The sequence below is a fragment of the Myotis myotis genome, unplaced genomic scaffold (assembly GCF_014108235.1).
Source record: "Myotis myotis isolate mMyoMyo1 unplaced genomic scaffold, mMyoMyo1.p scaffold_m19_p_6, whole genome shotgun sequence".
Taxonomy (NCBI): Eukaryota; Metazoa; Chordata; class Mammalia; order Chiroptera; family Vespertilionidae; genus Myotis; species Myotis myotis.
The window spans coordinates 58,464,539-58,489,217 of NW_023416368.1; the positions used below are offsets into that span (position 1 = coordinate 58,464,539).

General features: G+C 43.0%; 1 protein-coding gene across 10 annotated transcripts in view; it reads left to right on the plus strand.

Annotated features, from left to right (window-relative positions):
• Nucleotides 1–24,679, plus strand: part of TMEM131L (transmembrane 131 like) — a 145,604-nt gene that overhangs the window by 113,393 nt on the left and 7,532 nt on the right. For 4 of the 10 annotated variants that reach the window (XR_004968301.1, XM_036313895.1, XM_036313893.1 and 1 more), the window contains 10 exons: nt 708–835; nt 2,856–2,998; nt 4,746–4,932; nt 5,131–5,316; nt 5,905–6,054; nt 6,397–7,022; nt 12,124–12,272; nt 18,893–19,017; nt 22,535–22,701; nt 23,974–24,156. Coding sequence is in view for 5 of the 10 variants with exons in the window: in XM_036313895.1 (XP_036169788.1) it covers nt 708–835; nt 2,856–2,998; nt 4,746–4,932; nt 5,131–5,316; nt 5,905–6,054; nt 6,397–7,022; nt 12,124–12,272; nt 18,893–19,017; nt 22,535–22,701; nt 23,974–24,156 (2,044 nt within the window). In the remaining 5 variants the exon portion in view is untranslated. Of the gene's footprint in view, nt 1–707; nt 836–2,855; nt 2,999–4,745; nt 4,933–5,130; nt 5,317–5,904; nt 6,055–6,396; nt 7,023–12,123; nt 12,273–18,892; nt 19,018–22,534; nt 22,702–23,828; nt 24,157–24,679 lie in introns of those variants that run through there. The other 6 variants (XR_004968302.1, XR_004968303.1, XR_004968305.1 and 3 more) reach the window with 4 other exon arrangements.

The following is a 24,679-nucleotide window of genomic DNA, read 5'->3' on the forward strand; positions in this document are numbered from 1 at the left end:
ATAGGAAATGCTAGCAACAATTGAAGGATAAGACAAATTTAAAAATTAGAAATATAAAAAAGAGAAATATTACTATGCAGATTATGTGATTATAGCTCTTAGAAATCAATTGTTTTTAGTGAGGAGTTAAAAAAATGTGTAAAGAGGGAAAATGACAAAGAACTAAATCTTGAATATTAAATTTAGACCACAAGATTTATCCAGAAAAAGATAAAAATCTTAGAATAAAGGAGAATGTGCATAAATGAAGGTCTTCAGAGTGGAGAGACTAAATATAATAAAGATGGTCTCTATGCAAACTTAAATTCAATATGGAAGAGAGTTTGGGGTCAGGCAGCAGTGGGTGGATGGTTTGCTCAGACCCTTCTAGTGTTCAAGTAGAGGCTGTTGGGTCTGTTTTCTAAGTGACGTGTTCCACTCAACCCATCTTTACAGTGAAGGCTTCTAGCCCCCACTCCTCTCCAAGCCAGGAAACAAGCCCCCTGTCCGGCATCCGTGTGGGTTGTCCTGCAGCCGCCGCCAGGACTTCTCAGCTGTAACTGTTTGTTGGTGTGAACTCTCGGGATGAACCAGTTCGACAGGCTGATTAGGGTGGTCACACCTGGGAATGAAAAGAAAAGCAATCATGTCCATGCTCTAGAATGCACACAATGAAGACAGAAGCTTGCCTTACAGGAATTGTTGAATTGCACTTATTAAATTTGCAGGGTATGCATTCTGAGGGATCCAGGTTTGGCAGCCTCCACTTCCATTTGCAGCCTCTGGCACAGAAAAGGGTCGGTGTAGTTTTCACGCCAGCTGACTATGGAAAAGTCACCTCACTCATTCTAATTCGGTAGGTGTGGCCCCTCGTCCTGGAGAGTTTCTTGCTCATTGGCTTGTCTGTCTGAATTTTTTCTCTCAGGAATACATGATCTCTTTAGCTACGTGCTAGCATGTCCGTCTCAGTCGGGCCTTCGGTGGCAAGGCTGTGTTGCGTGTTAGCAAGAGGCAGGGTCTGAGAAGAGAGGCGACCTGAGGCTCCACACTTAATCCCTGCTTCAGTTCCCTCCCTGTACAGTAGGGAGTGTGGGCCCCTCCCTCCATGAGGAGAAGCACATTTCACTCAGCGTCTCACTGACTCTGTCACAAAGGGCAGAACACAAGAATACATGCAAATGCATACACACGGCACACATACAGGCATTTACTTCCCTGTCTTAGCTCAGAAGAATAATTAAAAAGCTGCTGTATACTTTTCATTCCACAGTGTTTGGATGTACATCACTCTCATTTCTGTCTGCCTTGCTTCTGGAATTCTCTGTGGCCCCAAAGGGCAAGTGCTTATTTGAGCCCATTGGCTCTTTCTGCTTTTTTCCCCTTCCTTTTAAACAAGCTTTATATTGCTCCCTGATTTAAGCAGCTAAATGTTTTCCACTCTTAATTATTTTTCATCATTAGGTAGTCTTTATTGAGAGTCTTCTTTCAAAAATTGACAGTAAATGCAGATCTAGACTTCTCTGCATTGGCAAGAAGTCTAGCACAAATTTAATTTTTAATAAATGACATTTTAGTTATTTTTTTTAAGCTTTTCTAGTGTCAGATCATCTGGCAACAACTTTCTTATTCTGGAATCTATTTAGTATGTTGTATATTGTATGTATTTGTTCTTCTGCAAGTGAATGCTACTAAACAGAAAATGGACTAAACGTTCTTTTAGGCATTTTAACTAAGACTCCTCATGCTTTGATGATGGTGTGTTTCATTTTAAACCCATTTTCTTTTGAAGAATTAAGGTTGTAGGAAGTATAGATATAAACTTCACCTCATGCCAGATGAAACTATCCCAGACTCCGAAAGAAAACCTAAATTTTTTTATAGTAGTTAATTTATTTTTGGTGGTTTCCGTTTTGATACACAGTATTTTTCTGTAAACAATACCAATCACCTAATATCACTTAATAAAGATGTGACGATAACTGTATTTTGCATAATGAGAAATGAATTCTTTCTCTGTTTCTATAGTGTTTACATTCATGATGACTGGCTTTCGGTCAATCTGCATCATTTAACCATCATTTCCACTTCACCTTTTCATCCTAGGAAGCATAATTTCAGTTCATGAAAAAGCAAAAACTAGTCTGAATTACTGTTTAATAAGAACTTGAGTAGATATATGTTATTTGTGGGATAATATTTTAAATATTCAGTTCAGAATAAACAGTAGGGTTTTACTTCGAGAATTATTCCTAAGGCAGAATTTCTCATAGTCACAAATACTGTGAAAACGCCTTAATTCACCATGTGAATAATTTTTATGCATTTGTCTGTATTTGTTAGTGTTTCTCTGTGGCCTCCTAATTTACTTCGTTGTTTGTTTGTTTTCTCTTGGAGGTCGGATCACCACCCTGGTGGCTGGTTATTAAAAATACATGGGTTTATGTCAGGGGTGGGCAAACTTTTTGACTCGAGGGCCACAGTGGGTTCTTAAACTGGACCGGAGGGCCAGAACAAAAGCATGGATGGAGTGTTTGTGTAAACTAATATAAATTCAAAGTAAACATCATTACATAAAAGGGTATGGTCTTTTTTTTTTTTTTTAGTTTTATTCATTTCAAATGGGCCGGATCCGGCCCGCGGGCCGTAGTTTGCCCACGGCTGGTTTATGTTCTTGGCTGACATTGAAGAGGGATCATGATCATTCACTCCTTCTTGCTGTATTCCACTTGTTCTGTTCTGTGCTTGTCAGGAGAGGCCACACTATTTAAATGGATTTTCTTTCTCAAAACAGGAAAAATGTTTTTGCTAACTAGGAATATTTAAGTACAAGTGACTCTATTGTAATGCCTTTTATTTGTATCTCCTTTCCCTTAAAGGAATAACTTGACTGTTATCGACATGATTGCCGTGGAAGGATTTGGAGCGCGAGAGTTGCTGAAAGTGGGCGGGAGACTGCCTGGCCCAGGAGGCTCGCTCCGATTTAAGGTGCCCGAGTCCACGCTGATGGACTGCCGGCGACGTGAGTCCCCATGCGAGACGGGCTGGGTGCGAAAGCCAGCGGCAACGGGATTCTCTTGGAAGCTTCTTTTCAAATGTTTCCAGTAAATTCATTGTGTCGCGGCAAATAATTAGATAAGGCAAACATCTGAGCCTAAATGGGCTGATATCACTCAATTAGAACAATAGTCAACTTAAATATACTAGATATAGAGGGGGAAAGTACAGTTGCTAAATTACTAGCATAGTGTCTGATGTTTAGGATAAATGGTATGAACCTGTTAATTTGGTTATCGGCTACCTAACCTAGAAAATCACAAGTGGTGGAGAGAAGACTACAGGCATGCCGCCCGATGGCACTTTGTGCAGTCACAGGAGTGTTCTGCGTCTCTGCCGTCTAGTGCAGCAGCCACTCCCACGTGTGGCTGATGAGTGCTTAGAATAGAGCTAGTGTGATTGAGAAAGTCAAGTTTAAATGTTTTTAATTTACTTTAAGTAGCTTTATGTGTCTACTGGCTACTGTACTGAACAAGGAGACTTATAAATTTACTTAAACGTTCCATTAAAAATTTCTAAATTATGCATATATTTAAATTAAATGCTTTTGAGCTACTTTTATTAGTTTCAAGAACTTTCTGAGGAACTAAAACAAAAATCAAATAAGATGTAAAGTGTTTCTGGTAAATTCTTGTTTTCCTGTTATCATTTTTAATTTCAGGAACACATTTAAAGCATTTTATGTAACAATATGTTTCCTGTGGAGAAGGCTAGTTAGTATAACTGTTGGATAATTTATAGCACTGGTTTAATGCCTGATGGGAATTTTTTTAATTTAGAAAGCTATGCTGAAAGAACACTGACTTTGAAAAGATGTATTAGCCATTTTGCATTAAAAATTTTTCATCATTTTTCATTCATTCATTCATTCATTCATTCATTCATTTTGAGCTGACCTTGAGAGAGAGAATTAAAGAGTAATGTAAAACCTATAGAACCAGATAAAATATTAGATTGTGGGTTATAAATTTTATAGGATTTTTAAAAAACGTGTTTTTATTGATTTTTAGAGAAAGAGGGAGGGAGAGAGAGAAACATTTATTGGTTGCCTATGAATGCACCCCAGGGAGCATGCAGCCTGGGTGTATGCCCTGACCTGACCGGGAATCAAACCAGCGACCTTTTGGTGCACAGGATGACCTTCAACCGAGTCACACCAACCAGGGCTATAGGAGTATTTTTAAATTGAGAGGACTCTTCTCTTTTTAAACATAAAATGTGCTCTCATTTATTTGTAAGGATTTAATTATTTACTTCCCCTTAACATAGTGGGTCTTTGAACTGTGTTTCTAGTAGCCATGATGGCTTTACAGAGCAGCACACACAGCCTCTTAACTGGTCCCCCCGTTCAGTGTGAGTGGGGTCTCAGGGGGCAGAGGGTGAGTAGAGCTAGTAGTAAATCCAAATGATTTGGCTTCTGAGAAGAATAAACTTTTAACCTTAACCTTTAATAAGTAAAAGAAAAAAAAAGAGATTTATTCTTTTGGTACCTAGGCTGATTGTTTAACTTAAAAAATTTAAGTAAGTACTTTTTATTTTATTCTGATAATATAACAAAATCTATAACTGTTCAAGAAAGTAGATAGAGATCATGCTTTGAGTTTACATTGATTTTTGAAAACATTTTAATAATGTGCACATTGTTGCAATAAATTATTTTATATCAATTTTGCAGTTCATATGTAATAACTATCACTTTTCATCCTCACTAGAACTGAAAGACAGCAAGCAAATTTTATCTATTACAAAGAACTTCAAAGTTGAGAATATCGGACCACTTCCTATAACTGTGACGTCTCTGAAAATCAATGGGTATAATTGCCAAGGCTATGGATTCGAAGTGCTAGATTGCCATCAGTTTTCCCTGCCCCCAAACACATCTCGAGATATCAGCATTGTGTAAGCATAGAGCTTTAACCTCACTAAAGCTTTGTGATGTTTTTAATGTCAAGTGGGTTGGGGAACCTTTTTTCATTGGTAAAATATCTTAGGTTGTTTTTATATAAGTATCTTGTACAAGGAAGAAATTTTGCTACGATGATGATTATGTTTTGTGCCTAAAATTTAAGTTTACAAAGGTGAATCTTTTGTCACCAGGTTTACTCCAGACTTTACCTCTTCCTGGGTCATTCGTGAGCTGACTCTCGTCACTGCGGCTGACCTAGAGTTTCGCTTCACTCTCAATGTGACCCTCCCTCATCACCTGTTGCCTTTGTGTGCCGACGTGGTTCCAGGGCCCAGCTGGGAGGAGTCATTTTGGAGGCTTACGGTCTTCTTTGTCAGGTAAACTACCACTGTTTTCACTGTCTTCTCACTGAGTGGAGGAGCCAGGCAGGCGAGTTGCGTGAACTTGTTATGTTGCCTACGTGCAATCAAAGCATATGAATTGAGTGGAATTTATATCATTTAAAGAACCCTGACATACATGAAGTAGAGAAAGTAGTAACTGGAAAGCTTCAATATAATAACAGTAGATGAACAGTAAGACCTACAAGTCAAATAGACAGTTGTGAGCCATGTATGTTCATTGGCAGTCCTGGTGGGAGATATACTAAATGGTACTCTTATTCGCTCCATGGCAATGGAAATTTAAAACCACAACGATCCTTTCAGAGTGATTTTATCCTGGAAGCATCTTTTAAAATGGAATTGAAATGTCAGACTTATAAATATGCACATTTTTAAAAGCGTGGGTGGTTTTTTCAGTCTTTAAGAAATGTCAGAAATGGTGATGTCACATATCTTCTGGAATTTTAATGCTGTAACTTTAGACATGATCTGTCAACCATTCACTGCTCTTCTAGAATAAATCTGGTTTTTGAATGCCCGTCAGAACCATGCCACGATGAGTCTTGTTGCTTTCTTTCTCAGTTTGTCCCTGCTAGGTGTGATTTTAATAGCCTTCCAGCAAGCACAGTACATCCTTATGGAGTTCATGAAAACAAGACAGAGGCAGAATGCGGGCTCCTCTTCGCCGCAGAACAACAGTCCGATAGAGGGTATCGGCTCCCATTCGCACAAGTAAGGATTCTTGTGGCGTGTGTGTAGGCGGGGCTGTTTCTCGCCTTTGATAGCACTGATTTCCAATTTTATTTTAACTTAATATAAATTTTGACTCCAACTTTGTTTCGTAAAGTTTTCTTTGTCCTGGTGTGACAGCTGTCATGTTTTTTTAATTATACGATAGACTTCCTGTAAGGACATAGTATTTTGAACTCACGGAGCTTTAGAAGAAGCAAGGTAGAACTCAGTCCCCACAGTATTGATTGCTACCTCTCTCCCTCGTGGATTCAAAAACAGACAGGTAGTGTTTTATTCCGTGTGGCTCTATCTTAAGTGCTTTTTTCCCTCTCTTCGATTCAGAAGCAATTGCAAGAACTTTCTCGATACCTACGGCCCCTCTGACAAAGGCAGAGGGAAAAGCTGCCTCCCGGTCAACACTCCACAGAGCAGGATGCAGAACGCTGCGAAGAGGAGCCCAGCGACCTACGGTCACTCTCAGAAGAAGCACAAGTGCTCAGTCTATTACAGCAAACACAAACCCAGCGCGTCGGTCGCCAGCACTGCCAACCTGGCTGCCGAGGACAAACAGACGGCGAGCCTGGGCGGCTCCCTGGCTACCGCTAAAGAGGACGTGTGCACCGATATAATGGGTGAGAACTGGACAAACCTCAAATATGCCAGCGGCATCAACGTCAACCTTCAAAAGAATTTAACCTTTCCCAAAAACTTACTGAACAAAGAGGAAAACACACTGAAAAACACAATTGTTGTCAATAACACTTCTTCGGAATGTCATACGAAGGAGGGAATACAAACATGTATGTTTCCTAAGGAAACGGACATTAAAATTTCAGAAAACATAGCTGAGCTCAAGGAGCGAGAACTCGGTCCTCTGAAGACCTCGAAGAAACTACCTGAAAACCATTTGCCAAGAAACTCACCTCAGTACCAGTCAGACTTGCCAGAAGTTTCCAGGAGAAATCACGGTAATCTTTACCTCCTCCTTGATGGTTTTCTCTCCTGTGTGTCTCTGGTCTGGTTTAAATGGAATTTGTTCTCACCAGTGACTTGAGTTTTAATTGTGGATGCTGAGTTTTTCGTTCGCATGCACAGTTTTAGCAAAGGTATACACGCTAACATACGGTTTCTTAGCTGAAAAGTTTAGGACAAGGCACCAAGGTTTTAGACTGTCGTGACTAAGAAGGTAACTTTAGTACCTGTGTCTAGAGAGAGTGGATATCATATTTTATTGTTGGGAGGGTAGGGACACCTTTTCCTAATTAGTTTTTATCTTGGCCTCTCTGTTTGCAAAAGTTAACCAGCCCATAAAGTGTTTCTGGATGAACAAAACTTAACCAACTTTTTGTATTTAACAGCGGCTTCCATCTCATGTTCCTTGTCCTGGTTCTTCTTGATTCTTCTTGTTCCTTGTCCTGGTTCTTCTTTCTAATTGTGTCCCTTGGTTAAAAGGAGACAGATGTCGTCCTCCTATAGCAAATACAGTCCATGAAAATGTAAGCAAAACTAGACTCGGGAGACTAGCTACATATAAAATTGTCACTGAGCTTTAACCGAAGCCTTTGGCCTCTGGAATAAAAGCCTGTGCTGATGTTTCTTGTCCAGGGCGACCATGTTAAGTTGCACTTTTCTGTTAAGGTCATTGACTCTTTTTAATCTGGAAACAGGTACATATAATTCGCTCCTTGAGACTGTGGAGAAAGTACTGAAGTATTATGGGTTGGCTAACTCTAATGAGCTTTATGCATTTAGTAAAAAACCCCAGCTGAATTTTAAATGTTCCATCTCCAGTTTGAAAGGAAGCTGGAGTCCTCCAAGTGGAACCTGGTTTGGGCACCTGTGTTCCGGGTACACCTCGTTCCAACCTGTTTGTACCATTTCCCTGGCAACAGTGCTCATGCTTGGAGTGGACTCCTGGCGGCAGGGTCAGCACTGTCCCCTGTGTCCTCTCCCCCTGGCATGTGAGCACACCCTCCGGACAGTGTACTCAACCAGATTGTTCCGTAAAGTCGCAGCGTAGCTTGTCGGAGGGTGTTCTGTGGCGGGGCCGGTGGGATGCCTACTGTTCCATTTCTGTCCCAGACACTCTCCAGGCCCAGACCACAAATGTTTGTGAAGGGTGAAATCAGGGGGTGAGTCCGGCTAGGCTTGTCTCTTGTGTGTGTCACTTAGGCCTTGCATATTTGACATGGGCTGACTTCACACAAACCTAAAACCCGAGTTTGAAGGGCTTGTGCTGCTTCTGTGGTCTGTTGTGTCCGTCCGATGTGTGGATAGATGTGCCTGCGAAATGCCATGGCTGTGGCACTGGGGAGAGACAGATTCTTCAAGGCTCTGTTTTCACACACTTGCTCTTTTGGCATCAACCTGTCAAACGCCTGGAAACACCCATGTTTTCCAAACATTTATTCCACGTTGCGGCGTCTTTAGATCACGTGACAAAAGTAGGGCTTCCTGTGTAATGTAAATGATCTTTCAAATGTGTCTCTTTTCAAGTGCTTATAACTATTATTTTAAGTGTAGGATCAGAATAGCAGAGATTTAGAATTAAGACTAAAGACACACTGCCGCTGGCCTCAGCACCGTGAAAGAGAAATAGTTAGCCAATTATAGTATTGCTTTCTGCTTATAATAATGCAAAGGGTAATATACTTTTAAATTTAATAATACCCTATACCTCGAAATTAACGTGTAAGTTTTCACTGAATTAGATACATGCCTTCAAAATTTCTGAAATACCAATATTTGCAGAAATTGAAAAAAAAAGTAGTCTCATTTACTTGCAGATACTAACAGCTTAAAATGGGTATGTAGCAGTTTATTCCACATATACTATATGGTTAGATTTAATATAGTAAAACTTTAAGCAGTTATTTTTTTGAGTTTACTTGTTCCTTGTTCTATTTGTGTTTTTCTTTTTATCTTCGTGGCTCAAACACTCTTACTTTGTGAGATAAATTAAGAAAATTGTGTAATACTCTAAGTAAACATGCTGTAGGATACTATGGACTGGCTCCATTATTTTATTTTATTATTATTTTTAAAATATATTTTTAGCCACAGCCGGTTTGGCTCAGTGGATAGAGCATCTGCCTGTGGACTGAAGGGTCCCAGGTTCGATTCCGGTCAAGGGCGCATGCCTGGGTTGCGGGCTCGATCCCCGGTGGGGGGTGTGCAGGAGGCAGCCAATCAATGATTCTCTCTCGTCACTGATGTTTCTATCTCTCTCTAACCTCTTCCTTCCTCTCTGAAATCAATAAAAATATATTTAAAAAAAATAAAAAATATATGCTTTTATTGATTTCAGAGAGGAAAGAAGAGAGAGAGGAGATGGGATACATCAGTGATGAGAGAATCATTGATTGGCTGCCTCCCGCACACCCCACAGTGGGGATTGAACCTGCAATCCCAGCATGTACCCGGACCAGAATTGAACCCTGAGCTCCTGGTTCATAGGTCAACACTCAATCACTGAGCCACGCTGATCGGGCATGGCTCCATTATTATTATTTTTTAAAATATATTTTTATTGATTACAGAGAGAAGAAGGGAGAAGGAGAGAGATAGAAACATCAATGATGAAAGATAATCATTGATTGGCTGTCTCCTGCACGCCCCCTTCTGGGGATTGAGCCCGCAACCCGGCACGTGCCCTTGACCGGAATCGAACCTGGGACCCTTCAGTCCACAGGCTGATGCTCTATCCACTAAGCCAAACCAGCTAGGGCATGGCTCCATTATTTTAAATGAAATGTATACTCACGGTATTTTTTAGTTCTTGCAAATTGTCATGTTAGAATTTCTCAAAGAGTTAGAGAAGAAGTTGCTTTTAGAATTCATCTGGTTTTTCTGATTCTTGTCCTCACAGAAGGCATTATTAATTTCCTAAGAGTCTCTGCTTTAACCCTGTTGGGGGGAAGGTTAGTGTTGAATATTACATTTGATCTTTCCTAAGAAATGTTGATGACTGATACTGTTAGTGCTATTCTTGGCCTGAAGAAAACAGAAGGAAATCCATTTTTCCATGAATTAAGACTCGAGGAGAGTAATGGTACTATTTTTTAAAGAGATTATCTATATTCTGTTTTATGCTTATGGCTTCCAGAATCCAAAGCGATGCCTTTATGATTTCCTGTTCCCTTTTGGACCCGATCTCCGTTGCTCCTGGCTATTTCCTCTGCTCCTTCATGATGCTGGATGCATGCTTTTCCTCTGTGCATGCCTGACACCCAGTCCGTGTTGTAGAGGATTCATGCTTCCCCAGCATTTTTATAGTGATGCAATGTTTATGCAGTTTTTGTTAACAAAATAACAGTATGCTTACCTTCTACTTATTTTAAAAAATGTATGTGTCTTGCTCTGAGCGAGCTTAGCTTGTAGCTTCAGAATTTCCGACTCTGAGAAAGCCGCCCTGCCCTAGCTCCCACGACAGGGCCGGCCCGCTGGAGCCTCTGCTGGTGTCTGGTCAGGCGGTCATCTCCCCCGAGCCTGCAGCCCGCTTTGCTGTGAGGTTGGCACTGTGGTCATTTAAGTCTTTCCTAGGTTGCAAAGGTATCAGAGAATCTCAGATAAAGAAAAAAAGGAGGTTTTGAAATACTTTGTTTCATGTTAGAAGACTGAGGCCAGTTAGTATAGGATTGCAGTTGATTTGACTTTTTTTTATTTTTTTTATTTAAGGCAGTCATTTGAAAGAAAAATGGAAAAATCATGTTTTCAGATGAGGTTTCTATCAGCACCAACCTTGGCCATAGGATCCACCTCCCGCTCATTTCTCAGCCTCTGGGCACCGCTCACTGGGCAGTTGGGCATTCCCTGCAGAAGGACCTGCCCTGGAACAGTTCACATGGCTTTTGATGGTGGCCCATTTATATCTGTTCTGGTGTTTTCTTTCTAACCGTCAGTGAGGGGAGGATGATAAGGTGGTATTTTCATTTTATAAATAAGGAAACTGAAGCTCAGGCAGTGTAAGAGACTGACTTGATCATAAAACTAATTAGTGCCCGAGTCATGACCAGAACTCAAGTCTTGACCCCTCTCTCTCCAACTTTTTACAAAATTGTGGTAAAATATACATAACACACCAAAGCCGGTTTGGCTCAGCGGATGGAGCGTCGGCCTGCGGACTGAAGGGTCCCGGGTTCGATTCCGGTCAAGGGCATGTACCTGGGTTGCGGGCGCTTCCCCAGTGGGAGATGTGCAGGAGGCAGCTGATCGATGTTTCTCTCTCATCGATGTTTCTGGCTCTCTGTCTCTCTCCCTTCCTCTCTGTAAAAAATCAATAAAATATATTTAAAAATATATATATATATACATAACACAAAATTTACCATTTTAAATTATAAAGCTCAGTGGCATGTTAAGAATATTAACTTTGTCATACAATTATCTTCATCACCAATTTTCAGAGCTTTTTCATCATCCCAAGCAGAAACTCTATACCCGTGAAACAATCATTACCTGGATTCCCTCCTCTCGGCCCCTGGTAGCCAACATTCTACTTTTTATCCCCATGAGTTTGTTGATTCTAGGTTTCACAAACAAGTAGAATCATGTACTAGGAATGTATGGCTTATCTCACTTAGCATAATGTCTTCGAGGTTCATTCATGTTGTGGCATGTATCAGAATTTCTTTTTTCCTCCCACCTTAACCATTTTTTCGTGTACAGTTCAGCAGTGTTAAGTATATTCACATTTTTGTGCAAGGAATCGTCTCTTTTTAAGGCTGAATGATATTCCATTGTATGTATACGATATTTTATCTATCTGTTCATCTGCCCATTGACATTTGGGTTGTTTGTATCTTTTGGCATTTATGAATTTTGCTGCGGTGAATAATGGTGTGCCCCTCCCTCTTATCCCTTGAGCTCTTTAAAGACTATTCATAGAACTTTTAATATAAGTGTTTTTTTACTTGTAAACAAAATAAGTTTCTAGAACACTGGGGATGTCAAAACCAATCCTTAAGTCTAAATGTCATTAAATGAGATTGGTGTGGCAAAGAGAATTAACTGTGGAAAATGTGAGTGGAAATAATGAGCTAGAAATGGAATCATTTTTATTCATTCAAGGGAATAACCAGCAAGTGCCTGTCAAGAATGAAGTGGACAATTGTGAAGCTTTGAAGAAGGTTGACACAAAGTCTTCTTCAGAAAAGAAGATCCACAAAGCGTCGAAAGAAGACGTGTGTTCTGAGAAGCAGGACATGCCTTCTGTCGAGGTCCGTACTTCCTTTTTTCTTGCCTATTAGAATAGTACCCATTTTTCAGACTTAGAGTGCAGCTGTCTGTGTAATGGCTGTAACTGTACATGTCTATTTCCTCCATTTGAAAGAAGTTGGTTATCAGGCATTTAGAACTGCATTGATAACGGGTGAGTTGGATGTGTCCCGAAAATTTATTTATTTTCTAATTATACAGGAGGTACTGAAATAACTTGGCGTGGGGGTGGGGATGGGGGGTGCGGGGGGCGGGGGGGGGGGAGACATCAGCTAGCTTTTACTCTCAAGAGAAACTATTCTTAAGCAAATGGGTACCAGACTTCCTGGGCTTGACCCCAGCTTATCATTTATTTGCTCGATAACATTAGACAAATTAAACACCCCAGTCTCCTTATCTGAAAAATAATATAATGATAATACTAACATAAAATAGTATACCTACCTCATAGGGTTGTGAGGATTAAATGAGTTGATAGGTTAAGGGCTCAGCGTAGTGGGAGTTCCTAAGTACTGATGAAGAGTAAGCACCGAGGAAGTGACAGGTCCGACTGTGATCATTACTGACAAGGGGCGGCTGGACTTGGATGTGAGAGAGGAGAGTAGACAGACGGAGATACGGAACCAGAGCATTCATGGCAAGTCAGCCCCGGAGCTTGCCACTGGGGAGTTGGCCCTGTGGAGGTTAGAATTTAAGGGTGACCCTGAATTCTCTGAGGTGTATGCAGAGAGAACACCTAGGGCCTGAGTCTGAACCTTGCAGTGTTAAAGTTACGGACGGCTTGAAGGTGCAGGTACAGTAGTAGGTGGTACGGGTAAAGCTAGGGCAAATGATGAAGACAGGGCCTGCCTGCAGGAGCGGTAACAGTCACTGACTTGGGCTAGGTGGGTTGCATGGGGTTCGGGATGGGCCTTGGGGACTCAGATGCTGCCTGCAATGAGGTAGAAACCAAAGCTGAGATGTGCTGACTCTACAGTCCCACAGTCTCGTGCTGGGAGGAGCAGTTGGAACTAGTCATTCAGATCCCCTCAGTCTGGGGGCCACAAGAAGGAGGTGGCCCAGAGCAACAGTGCCATGAGGTGCTGTTGCTAGCATCCACCTAGCCAGCTGGACAGTCAGGATGCAGGAGTCCGGGGATGTGGGGGACACAGGCTGTGCTTTGTGGTTAAAGGCCATGGATTTTGCTGGTGCTGCATGGGGGCTCTCCCCTATCATTTCTTTGCTGGCTCAGTGATTCACCTCCAGTTTTGTAGAACTAACTCTCCTTTAAAACCCCATGCGTGAGTATGCTTTCCATTTCATTGTTGGTTTGGAGAAAATCATTCTCAGTAAACACATTCCCAAGTACATTGCTCACTGTTTGTTTTTCTAGCGTATTCTTAGGGTCTAATTTTGCAGCTTAGAAAATTATATAAATCTGTATAATACATAGGATCATTCCTCTAGATTTATTGGCAAAGAAGGTTGAAGCCCAGACTTGGGAGCCACAGACTAAATTTTGACCCTTGCCTTGGCTGTTTATTTTCTTTCAAGCAGTTTTTCCCCCTTAACCCTTTGAGTGCCAACCAGTATCCTAGGAACTATGCTAAAATTGCCAAGGCATTTTTGCTGATTTTACAGCAGTTTAGGAAAAAAATTATGAATCACAAGTAAATGAAGTTACATATTCAAAAACTTAAGGAAACCTTTACTACATGGACATATTTAGCAATATCATCATCACTAATAAAAGCAGACTTAGAACTGGACGCCATTTCGAAGCTTTGATAGCGCTCCCTGCACTTTTGGCGAAAGACAGGAGGAGTGTGATCGCGCTCCCCTGCACTGTAGGGGTTAATAAAGGCATTCATGATTGCCTTAGGAGCACAAAGAAGGAAGGAAAAGATCTATCCAAAATGAACTACTTTTCACGTTTTTCTGTATTCTGCATTTCTTTGCAAATTGTAAAAAATGCAGGATCATTATTGTGTTTATGTAGCTTTGTTATAATGTTGTAATTCTAAGTAGTCTCATGTCAGGAATGAACAGGAGCTTTGTTTTGGGGGGTTACATAGCATTCTGTCATTTATGCCATAACCTACACCGTTCCCCTGCCGTGGGACATAAAGTTGTTGACAACTTTTTATTTTCATAAATAACACTCTGTTGAACGATTTTGTTCCTAAGTCTTGCCTACATACTTGATCCCTCCTTGTTCTAGCTTTCTAGAGGAGAATGAGAGAAGAGCCACTGATTAAGGCACGGGCCTAAGCCATCATCAGTCAGACATCCTCCGAGGGCTCCCAGACTGCGAGAGGGCACAGGCCGGGCTGAGCCCTGTAGTTGTCTCCCCTCCTCCCTCTCCCCTCCCCACTGCATGAATTTCGTGCACCCGGCCTCTAGTGTTATGTAAACTTCTCAGCTTGGGGTTTGGGTGTTGTTGTTTTGCACCAGGTCAGCAGTGTGTAGAGGCAGACACTCCCCTGCCTCTTCCTCCCGGGGCCGTGGAGGGACACTAAGGCCGCTCAACCGCTCGATATGATGTGCACTGACCACCAGGCGGCCCAAAGAAGCCAGGTTGCTTCCCAGGGAGGTGGCAGTGACTTTTGTCCCCATGCACGAAACACCAGAAGGCCGGTTTTACTCTGCTCTCAGCAGCACTTTTTTGGGCAAAGTCTTGGTCAGTGTGATAAGTGAACGATTGTGAGTTTCTTTTTTAAATTTGGAGGTACATCTCTTACTAGGGAAAAGGGATCATTTTTCTAAATTTCATTTTTTGTAAAGTTCTAAAAACACAAGTAAAAAATGATCCATCCAAAATCCTACCAGTGATTTTTTTTTAAGTAAACAAAGACGTAAATGTCTAACTCCATTCCCCATTCACTGCTCAGAGCCCGACGCTGCTGACAGTGCCCTGCCGCCACCGCAGCCCCTCCTCCTCTGGAGTTTGCAGGCAGGAACATGCAGGGTAAACGCAGTTGAGGTTTTTAAAACCAAAATGGAAAGAGGAGATACAAGCTGGTCTCAATTTGCCTTTCATAAAAATATACTTTATTGTTAAATGTTTTAGATGAACACTTCTTTTTTATTTTTGCCTTTTATGTTTCTTTTGTGAATTTTTTTTAAAAATATATTTTATTGATTTTTTACAGAGAGGAAGGGAGAGGGATAGAGGGTTAGAAACATCCATGAGAGAGAAATATGGATCAGCTGCCTCCTGCACACCTCCCACTGGGGATGTGCCCGCAACCAAGGTACGTGCCCTTGACCGGAATCGAACCTGGGACTCTTCAGTACACAGGCCAACACTCTAGCCACTGAGCCCAACTGGTCAGAGCTCTTTTGTGAATTTGCATTTCATGTTCTTTGCCCACTTTTCAATTGAATATTAGTGTTTTTTCTTATTTTCTATGAGAACATATGTAAAGCTGTTAATTCTTTATCTATCAGTGTATTCAATTTTTCCCCTTAGTTTGTCCTTTTCCTCTTATTTTTTATTTGCTTTCATTTATATACATTGGCTTTGTGCAGTCAGCCTGTGATTTCTTTTCTTAGGTTTCTTTCTTTGCTTTTATTAAACTTAGGAAATCTTATTTCCCCACCCAGCAGTCAGTCACATTGTCCCTTCTATCCAGGAGATCAGAGAACTTAGCCAGGCCAAATAATTCAGTAATGCTGATGATCATAGCTAAGTCTTATATAAACTGCTTACTGTGTGCCAGCCAGTTTAATCCTCACAGCAGCCTTTTGAGGAAGTCTCAGGAAACTGAGCGGTAAGTTCCTTGCCCAAGATCACTTAGCCGGAAAGCACCAGTGAGATGCAAACCCGGCAGGTTGGCCTCAGAGACTGTGGTCTTAATTGCAACACTGTATGGGCTCTCGGTTTTCTGGTTAGTCCCGCCTGCCTACCTGTGACACCCGCTCCACCAGCAAGCAGAGAGCCAGATGGTCTCTTTATCCTTCCTCTCATTTCTTGACAAGTCTGTTGCTTTGTTTCTCTGGTTTGCATTCCACAAACTGTTCCACTGCTGCTTCCATTATAGACCTGTTCTCTCTCTCTCTCTCTCTCTCTCTCTCTCTCTCTCTCTCTCTCTCTCACACACACACACACACACATACACACTCACACACACACGGCTAAAGAAAAAGGCCGTTCATTCAATTTTCATTCCTCTGTGTTGTCTTGCTTTTTACTCTCCTTCACACCCTCTTCCCATCCTGTCCTGTGTTGGCTCATGGGCACTGCTGCTTGGTCATTCCATTCACCTCTCTGAGTCCAGACTGTCCGGCACTGTTCTAAAGTTCACTCTTTGTAATGTTCAGAGAAAGTGATGATGCTTCTGACCACCAAGCCCACCTCTCCGTAGCCCTAAAATGCATACCCTCTGTTTACACCTGGTGACAGTTCTAACATGATTGATTTGAGGAAGGCAGCCAGTGTCAGAGTTAGTCTCTGACTCCACATAGAGACTGATCCTTTGTTTGTTTGTGACCCTGGAGGGACAGAAAGGCTCAGGTCCTTGCTTGAAAAGCCTCTCTTGGTCCTTAAGTGGACAAGATAGGGCAGGAGAGGAGAACCCTCCCCCACCCCCAAGTTAGAAATACACAGGGAACAATACATGCACAAATATGGCATGTTTCTAATGTTTAATTCTGGATTGTCTCTGATCAGATTTCTGTACTGTGTCTGTTTCCCATCAGATTTGAGAAATTAGCATAAGGTCCTGTCGAATAGAGCTTTGTGTGCTTAATTGTCACGTTTTAAAAATACCTTCAGAATCAGAAAAAAAAATTAATACATATTTATTGGGGAGAAAATAAAGGCGTATAAAGAAGGAAGAAAAAAATTCCCATAATCCCACCACATGCACAGTTACAATTTCATTTACTTCTAGAGTTTCTTTATTATAGTAAGCATATTGCTTTAATAGATACACGAGGCTTTCGACACCCCAGACGTGTAACAGGCAGGCATCGACATCTTTTTATTTTTCTTCCAAGTCATGTTTGTTAGCCAAGTGCATGCTAGAACCTCATGGATTCCTACTCTGATTTCTGGGCCAACCTCCTGAAAGAGGAAGGTACAATGAGCCAATCCCTGCTCTTTATGAAATGTGAATCCTGAGGGTCAATGGGAAGAGGACTCCCTGAGCCAGGGGATTTGCCTCTGTGAGAAGGCGTTTTCCTCCTGGAAAGACCTCACCCGCTAGAGCCCTGGGGTCTCAGTGTGAGCTCCCACGCTCCCACTGCCTCCGCTGCTCACAGTGCCGTTGCTTCAGGGTAGGTGGTGCGAGGGAGAGAAAGAGTAAGCATTAGAAGACAGTAGAAGTGTGAGCTATTTAAAAATTTAAAAGACGAGGGAATTCCCCTTTCCCTGGACCTATTAATAGACCATGCCTAACATTTAAAAGAGGAAAAAGCCCAAATGAAAAAAAATTATATCTATATATACAATTTATAATTTTTACATATATATAAAATACAGAGTTGACCCTTGAACAACATGGGTTTGAACTGCACGGGTCCAGTTACATACGGATTTTTGTCAATAAATATTGTAAATGTTGTTTTCTCTTCCTTATGATTTTTTCTTAATAACATTTTCTCTTCTCTAGCTCATTTTATTGTAAGAATGCACATAAAATACAAAGTATGTGTTAATCAACTCTATCAGTAAGGCTTCTGGTCAATAGTAGGCTATTCATAGTTAAGTTTTGGGGAGTTAGAAGTTTTAATAATTATGTTTAGATTAGCCATGAAATACCCATGAGACATCAAAGTCATGGATATTAGCCCAAGCTATTTCAGTGCTGACATATTTTGTAACAGAGATAACATGAACTAATTTTTTGTAAACCCAGGTAAAATAAATGTATTATACTAAAAACTAAAGAAAAAAGTTATGTGTGGATTTTCGACTGCATGGAGGGAATCAGCACCCCTAACTCCTGCATTGTTCAAGGGTCAACTGTACATGTAGCTCATGCTACAGTGAGTTTTTCAGGACCACATTTAGGAAACACCCAGCATATCCTTGCCTTATTTACTTAGAAAGCTTAAACTCGTTTGGAGCATTCTGTGGAGATTTGGCTGTTCCCCTGAAGTTCATCTATAAACAAATAAAAATGTAAATACACAAATTACTCCTGCGTCAAGTTCTTACATGATCTTTCTTCAGTGATGGTTCATGGGAGTTGCCCATGCCAAATTAACAGGTGAAGGCTGGGGGATTTATTGCTGCTGAAGTTAACAGCAAGCTGACCATAAATTGCTAACAGATGTTTTTCCTTTTTTGCTCCTTAGGAATTTTATAGGCAACCTTTTTTCTTTCTTTCTTTCTTTTTTTCTTTTTGCGGAGGTTGAGGGAGGTAGAGAAAGAAGGGAAATGAAACCAACTAGAGTTTGAGAAATGTACGTCTCCGTTTTCAACGTTGGAACGTTATGAAATTCATACAAAGTTGGTCTTCAAATGTTTATTTTAAAAAATCATACACCCCCTCCCCCCTTTCTTTTCCAGATTAACCAAACTTTTCTATGCAAAAGCCTTAAAAAAATCACAGAGTGGTGTTTGTTTGGTTGGTTTTCTTAAATGGATATGCTTGGTCCGTTCAAGCCTTAACTAAAGGTTTGCTTTTCTCTTTAGCAAGAAGATCCTGATAGGAAGAAGAAGCTTCAGGAGAAAAAAGAAGGAAATTTACAAAATTTAAATTGGAATAAAAATCGAACGTGTAGAAAAAACAAGAAAAGGGGTGCTGCCCAGGTCTTGAGGTGTGTAATTTTTACAATCCCTTCAAGATTTCTATCTAGTTTTTACTCTATCATTTCACACTTAGCTTTTATCTTTGAGTCTTAGTTTTGTTATGTTGGATACAGATAATGTGAGAGTGTAGATGTTTGTATTTTGAGATAAATATTCTTAAAATTAATGTATTTTCTAGTTGTGTTTTCATTAATTTTGTTAAAAATACCCTCAAGTGAAGAGATTTTTCACATTTTTACTTTACCAAATGCTAAAAGCTATGGGAGGTTTTAGAGAAAAAGCCTAAGACACCCTCTATGCCAGGACCTTGCATGAAAGGAGACAGTCACCACTCATGGAGGCCGAGGTTCCGTCCTGCCCGCAGTAGTGCTCACAGCTGTGGGGAGAGAGGTGCCAGACATGACGTGTTTGCTTAAAGGCCGGGGGGGGGGGGGGGGGGGCAGAGCCGGGATTGGAACGAGGCTGTTGGCACTCTCCTTTGGCAGCCTTGCTTCCTGGGGCACTTACTCTCCCTGAGCTTTTATTTATTTTTAAAAATATATTTTTTTATTGATTTCAGAGAGGAAGGGAGAAGGAAAGAGAGATAGAAACATCAATGATGAGAGAATCGATTGGCTGCCTCCTGCATGCCCTCTACTGGGGATCGAGCCTGAAACCCAGGCATGTGCCCTGATCGGGAATTGAACTGTGACCTCCTGGTTCATTGGTCAGGCTGAGCTTTTATTTTCTTACTAGAGGCCTGATGCACAAAATTTGTGCAAGGGGCTCGGCCCCCACAGCCGCAGTGGCCACCTCTGCTTCAGCCCCCGCTGCCATAGCTTCGTCTGGAAGGATGTCCGGTCTAATTAGCATATTACGCTTTTATTATTATAGATCAGTTAAACGAAGGAGCTGGGCATTGCTTATATGGGAATCCCTTATTTCCACGTTTCCAGAAATAGCTCTTAAGTCTAATCCTATATAATAAAAGCCTAATATGCTAAGTGTCCGGTCGTCCAGTCGTCCATTCAACCAAAGTGTCATTGCTAATGGTATACTAGGGCCACTCAACTGCTCTCTATGAGGTGCACTGACCACCGGGGGGCAGACAATCGATCGGTCGACCAATTGCTATGTCGTGCACTGACCATCAGCGGGCAGACAGTCGACCCTATGACCAGTCGCTATGACGTGCACTGGCCACAGGGGGAAGACTGACAAGTAGGTTAGCTTGCTGCTGGGGTCCGGTTGATCGGGACTGAGTGAGATGGGCTGGACACACCCTGGAGGCCTCCCACAGTCCCTCCCCGGCTGGTCAACCTCCCGTGTCCCTCCCTGGCCTTCATCATGCACTGGTGGGGTCCCTTGGCCTGGCCCGTGCCTCTCGCAATTCGGGACCCCTCGGGGGATGTCAGAGAGCTGGTTTTGGCCCAGTCCTGCTCAGTGCAGGAGCTGCCCCTTGGTGGTCAGTGTGCTCCCACAGGGGAGCACTGCTCAGCCAGAAGCTGGACTCATGGCTGGCCTCCATGGCAGTGCTAAGGATGTCCAACTACTGGCTAAGGATGTCCGACTGCGAGAGGGTGCAGGCTGGGCTGAGGGGAACCTCCCCCCCCCCCCGAGTGCACGAATTTTGTGCACCAGGCCTCTAGTGTTATGTAAACTTCTCAGCTTGAGGTTTGGGTGTTGTTGTTTTGCACCAGGTCAGCAGTGTGTAGAGGCAGACACTCCCCTGCCTCTTCCTCCCGGGGCCGTGGAGGGACTTTTCATTTTCAGGTGCCCTTGTGAGGACAGTGTCTCCTCCAGGGCTCCAGTTTAGAAGACTTTGCCTCCTCCCTAACTCCTGTGCGATGCTGTCTGGGTGTGAAAACTCAAGCCCTGAGCAGTAAAGCCTGTTTCCTCCCTCTGTCCTCACCCTCTGGCTTTTTTCTTCATTTGAGTTCTAGCATCTGGGGATTTCTCTTTCTCGTGAGCTCAGCTTAAATGAGTTTCTGTGCAGTTGTTCTCCAGCGGCTCTGGATTCGCATGGGGCCAGGTCCACCTCGCTGCCTTCCCCTTGTTATGGGAAGGGAACTCGGGCCAAACAGCCCGCATGTGGCAAGGACCACTGATGGGAAGATGGGAAGCACGTGTGTTTCTGGTTACAGCGTCTGTCCCTGGGTCCCCAGGAGGCTGCATCTGGAGCTGAGACTCGGTGACTCAGCACTGAGACACGCTCCCCAGCAATTCTCATACGCGCTTTGCTGAGAAGGGCCAGGCAATTTGACTCCAAGCTCTGGTAGTCCTCGGCTCACAGCAAACAATCAGAAAAATGCAAATATTGAACAAAAAGAAATAAACTCTTTATCATTTTGTTGTTAATACTGAGTACCAATTGTTGATAGCTAATTTTCCTGATGTAGGCCCAAATTATTTAGGCTATGTTAATTGAAAGCTGTAATGCAGTATCTTATAGAAAGGAAAGTTACACCTTGTCGTCTCTTATGTGTATTTTTAGAAAAAATTTGATTGACTACTATGGTCACTCTTAAGTTTTATATTTTCCTGTTATGAACCTATGGAAAGATACGAAATTAGAGTGGAATTTCACCAATGAAATGTTATGATATATATTGGAAAGCAGGTTTCTGACATGCTGAAGAAACAACTTTTTAAAAGTGTAGCTTTCAAGTAGCTTGTAGCTAATCAGGATGTTTTGAGAACATGATGCTTACAAAGTAGGTGGCTGTTGGCTTGTCTGTCTCCTTGGCTCCTTTCTGCTCTGCCTATATACGCTTTACCTTGAGCGGCCAGAAACCAGTGAAATCCTGGGCTACTCCCCACATCCTGGATCTTCTGACCGTCCATCCTGCACACCTACCTTGAGGACTGAAATCCGACCGTGTGAAATAATCACTGGGTATTCCCTGGCATTCTCTGCACGTCTCCCTGTGGCCATTTACAGAATTGCGTGACCGTTCTTCCCTCAAGGAGTTCGTGGTCTAGTAGGAGAGAGATGGTTACTGGACCATGAACTCCTTGGGGGAGGAACTTGATCCTTTGTAGACACCGCATGTTTTTCTAACAATGCATGGCCATGGTTGTCACTCCGCAAATGTTTGCTAGATGAATGAATAAGGAAAACGTCACGCAGATGCTCGGCACTCTCCCCCAGACACCAAGGAGCGGGTTCTTCTATTCAGAATCATATTTTACGCTAAAACCAAGACAGACAAGCCAAGAGTCCTGGATTCTGGCCCAGGGCCTGTCACTTGCCAGTTAACCCTGAGTGACTCATGTAACCTTGTGGAGTTTTATTCTTCGCGCTGCGAAATGCAAAAGTGGGATAAATGAGCTCCAAATTAATTCTAGTTCTAAAGCAACAAAACCTTTTTCTTTTGGAAATCTTTTCTTTATCATCACCTTCTCCCATCAGGACCCTAGGGGAAGCGGTCTCAAGGTGCTCCCTCCCGATTCATATTTTCATGCGTAATAGCCTGGAAAGCAGTATGCATGTATGCGTGTGTAACACGTGGGTGTGATTTTTTTGTGCGTGTGTGACTCTTCCAGGCCTTCTGAACAGAGTGAATTAAAACTTGCGTGCAATGAATTTGAAAGACCTGAGCTGAGCCGTGACATCGATGTAAGAAACTGGTGTCCACAGGAGGCCCCTGGGGACAGGTGTAAAACAGACGCTGGCATTGGAAGATGCTTACCTGCCGCGAAGAGAGAGGCAGGTATGGAACCCACTGAGCGGCGAATGGTGCTTCCGGGTGGGATTTTTGTTTCCTCGAGGAAGGACCCAGTGTGAGAAATGGCGTCTTGCTGAGATGGTCACTCTGCAGGCAACGTTGCTTACTGAAGCCCGAATGGAAAGCTGTCGGGATGAGACCAGAAGGCTAAGATTCTTCTGAGCCAGGACAGGCCTCTCGTGTGGTCCCCTCCTCCCCCACCTCCCTGAAGCCTAGCCATTCTCGGCTGTCCCCATGCAGGCTGCTGAAGGCACACTGGTTGCTGCTCTAGGGAACGGCCAGGTGAGGAGGATAGTAGCTGTTCTCACACCTGAGCCAGTGGTTCCCGCAGAGCCAGGCCAGTGCCCCACCCGAAGGGCTGCTGGGCACATCCCTGGGGGTGGGAGGCAAAGGGCACCCGATGCTAGCTCCAGGGTAGGGCAGAGCATAGCTGGAGGCTAAAGGGCCACTGAAGTTGGCAAGTCAGGTGGGACACAGGGTGGGAAGAGGTGTGATCCTCCCAACCAGCACCCAGGTTCCCAGGCACGTGCCCAGGTCAGCGCACACAGGCTGGCGGAGTTAGGGAGTTTCTATCCTTGTCTTTTGTTCATTCCCTTGACACATAAGTTGCTTTTTGATCTATTGGAGGTTCTTCCCACCCACACATAAATTATACTTCGAAGCTCTTAGTGCAGCGGTTCTCAACCTGTGGGTTGCGACCCCTTTAGTGGTTGAACGACCCTTTCACAGGGGTCGCCTAAGACCATCCTGCATATCAGATATTTACATTATGATTCATAACAGTAGCAACATTACTTCAGATATGAAGTAGCAACGAAAATAATTTTATGGTTGGGTCACAACATGAGGAACTGTATTTAAAGGGCCAGAAGGTTGAGAACCACTGTTTAGTGGATATGTTAATAGAAGAGAGGGGGAAATTACCTACAGGTCTGCAGACCAATAGACCAGCCTGGGTTTTCTTGATAGAAGTGTTTGTTATTCCCAGAAGCACAGTTAGATCCAGTTATCATCAATATGGGCTGAATGAGCCCCAAACAGGTTTAACTGCCCATCCCACAGGCAGAGGAGACATAGCCCATCCCTGCTGTTTCTCCAAATCCCATCATTAGTTGCAGTTCAGCAAAGTCAGCTGACCCTGAAGGTGAACCTTACCGTCTTCATCACGTCACCTCTCTCCTTTGCCCGGAAATGACATCACGTTGAAACTGGCTTAAGGGAAACATGGGGTGAGCTCTTCTCTCTTCCTGCCCACAGAGGGCTACTTCCAGAAGCCGGGGAAGAAGTGCGTGGAGAAGTCCTGCTCAGATTCCAGCTCGGACTGCGGCAGCTCCTCGGGCAGCGTGCGTGCCAGCCGCGGCAGCTGGGGCAGCTGGAGCAGCAGCAGCTCCGATGGGGACAAGAAGCCCGGGGGTGCCCCTCAGCACTTCCTGCCAGCCGGTGAGTCCCGAGAACGGCCCTCCCACCAGCAGTGAGACCTATAAAAGCAGGCCCTGTCCGAGAGACGGGCACTCGTAGCCGTCAAAACCTAGACAACGCATCCACGTGGGATTTCAGTCCATGTTTCCCTTGAGTTTGTATGGACTTGGTTTGTGCCCTAACATGTGGTCTGTCTTTGAGAATGTCCCGTGTGTGCTGGAGAAGAATGTATATTCTGTTGCTTTGGGGTGAAATGTTCTGTAAATATCAGTTAGAGCCATCTGATGTAGTGTGTCATTTAAGGCCGCTGTTTCCTGGTTGATTTTTTGTCTGGAAGATCTGTCCAGTGATGTCAGTGGGGTGTTGAAGTCCCCTATTATGACCGTATTGCTGTCGATCTCTCCCTTAAAGTTAACCAAGAGGTTTATATATATATATATATATTTGGATGCTCCTGTATTGGATGCATGTAACATAAGACTTTTTAAAATTCAGGGCTTGCCCTGGCTGGTTTGGCTCAGTGGATAGAGCATCGGCCTGCGGA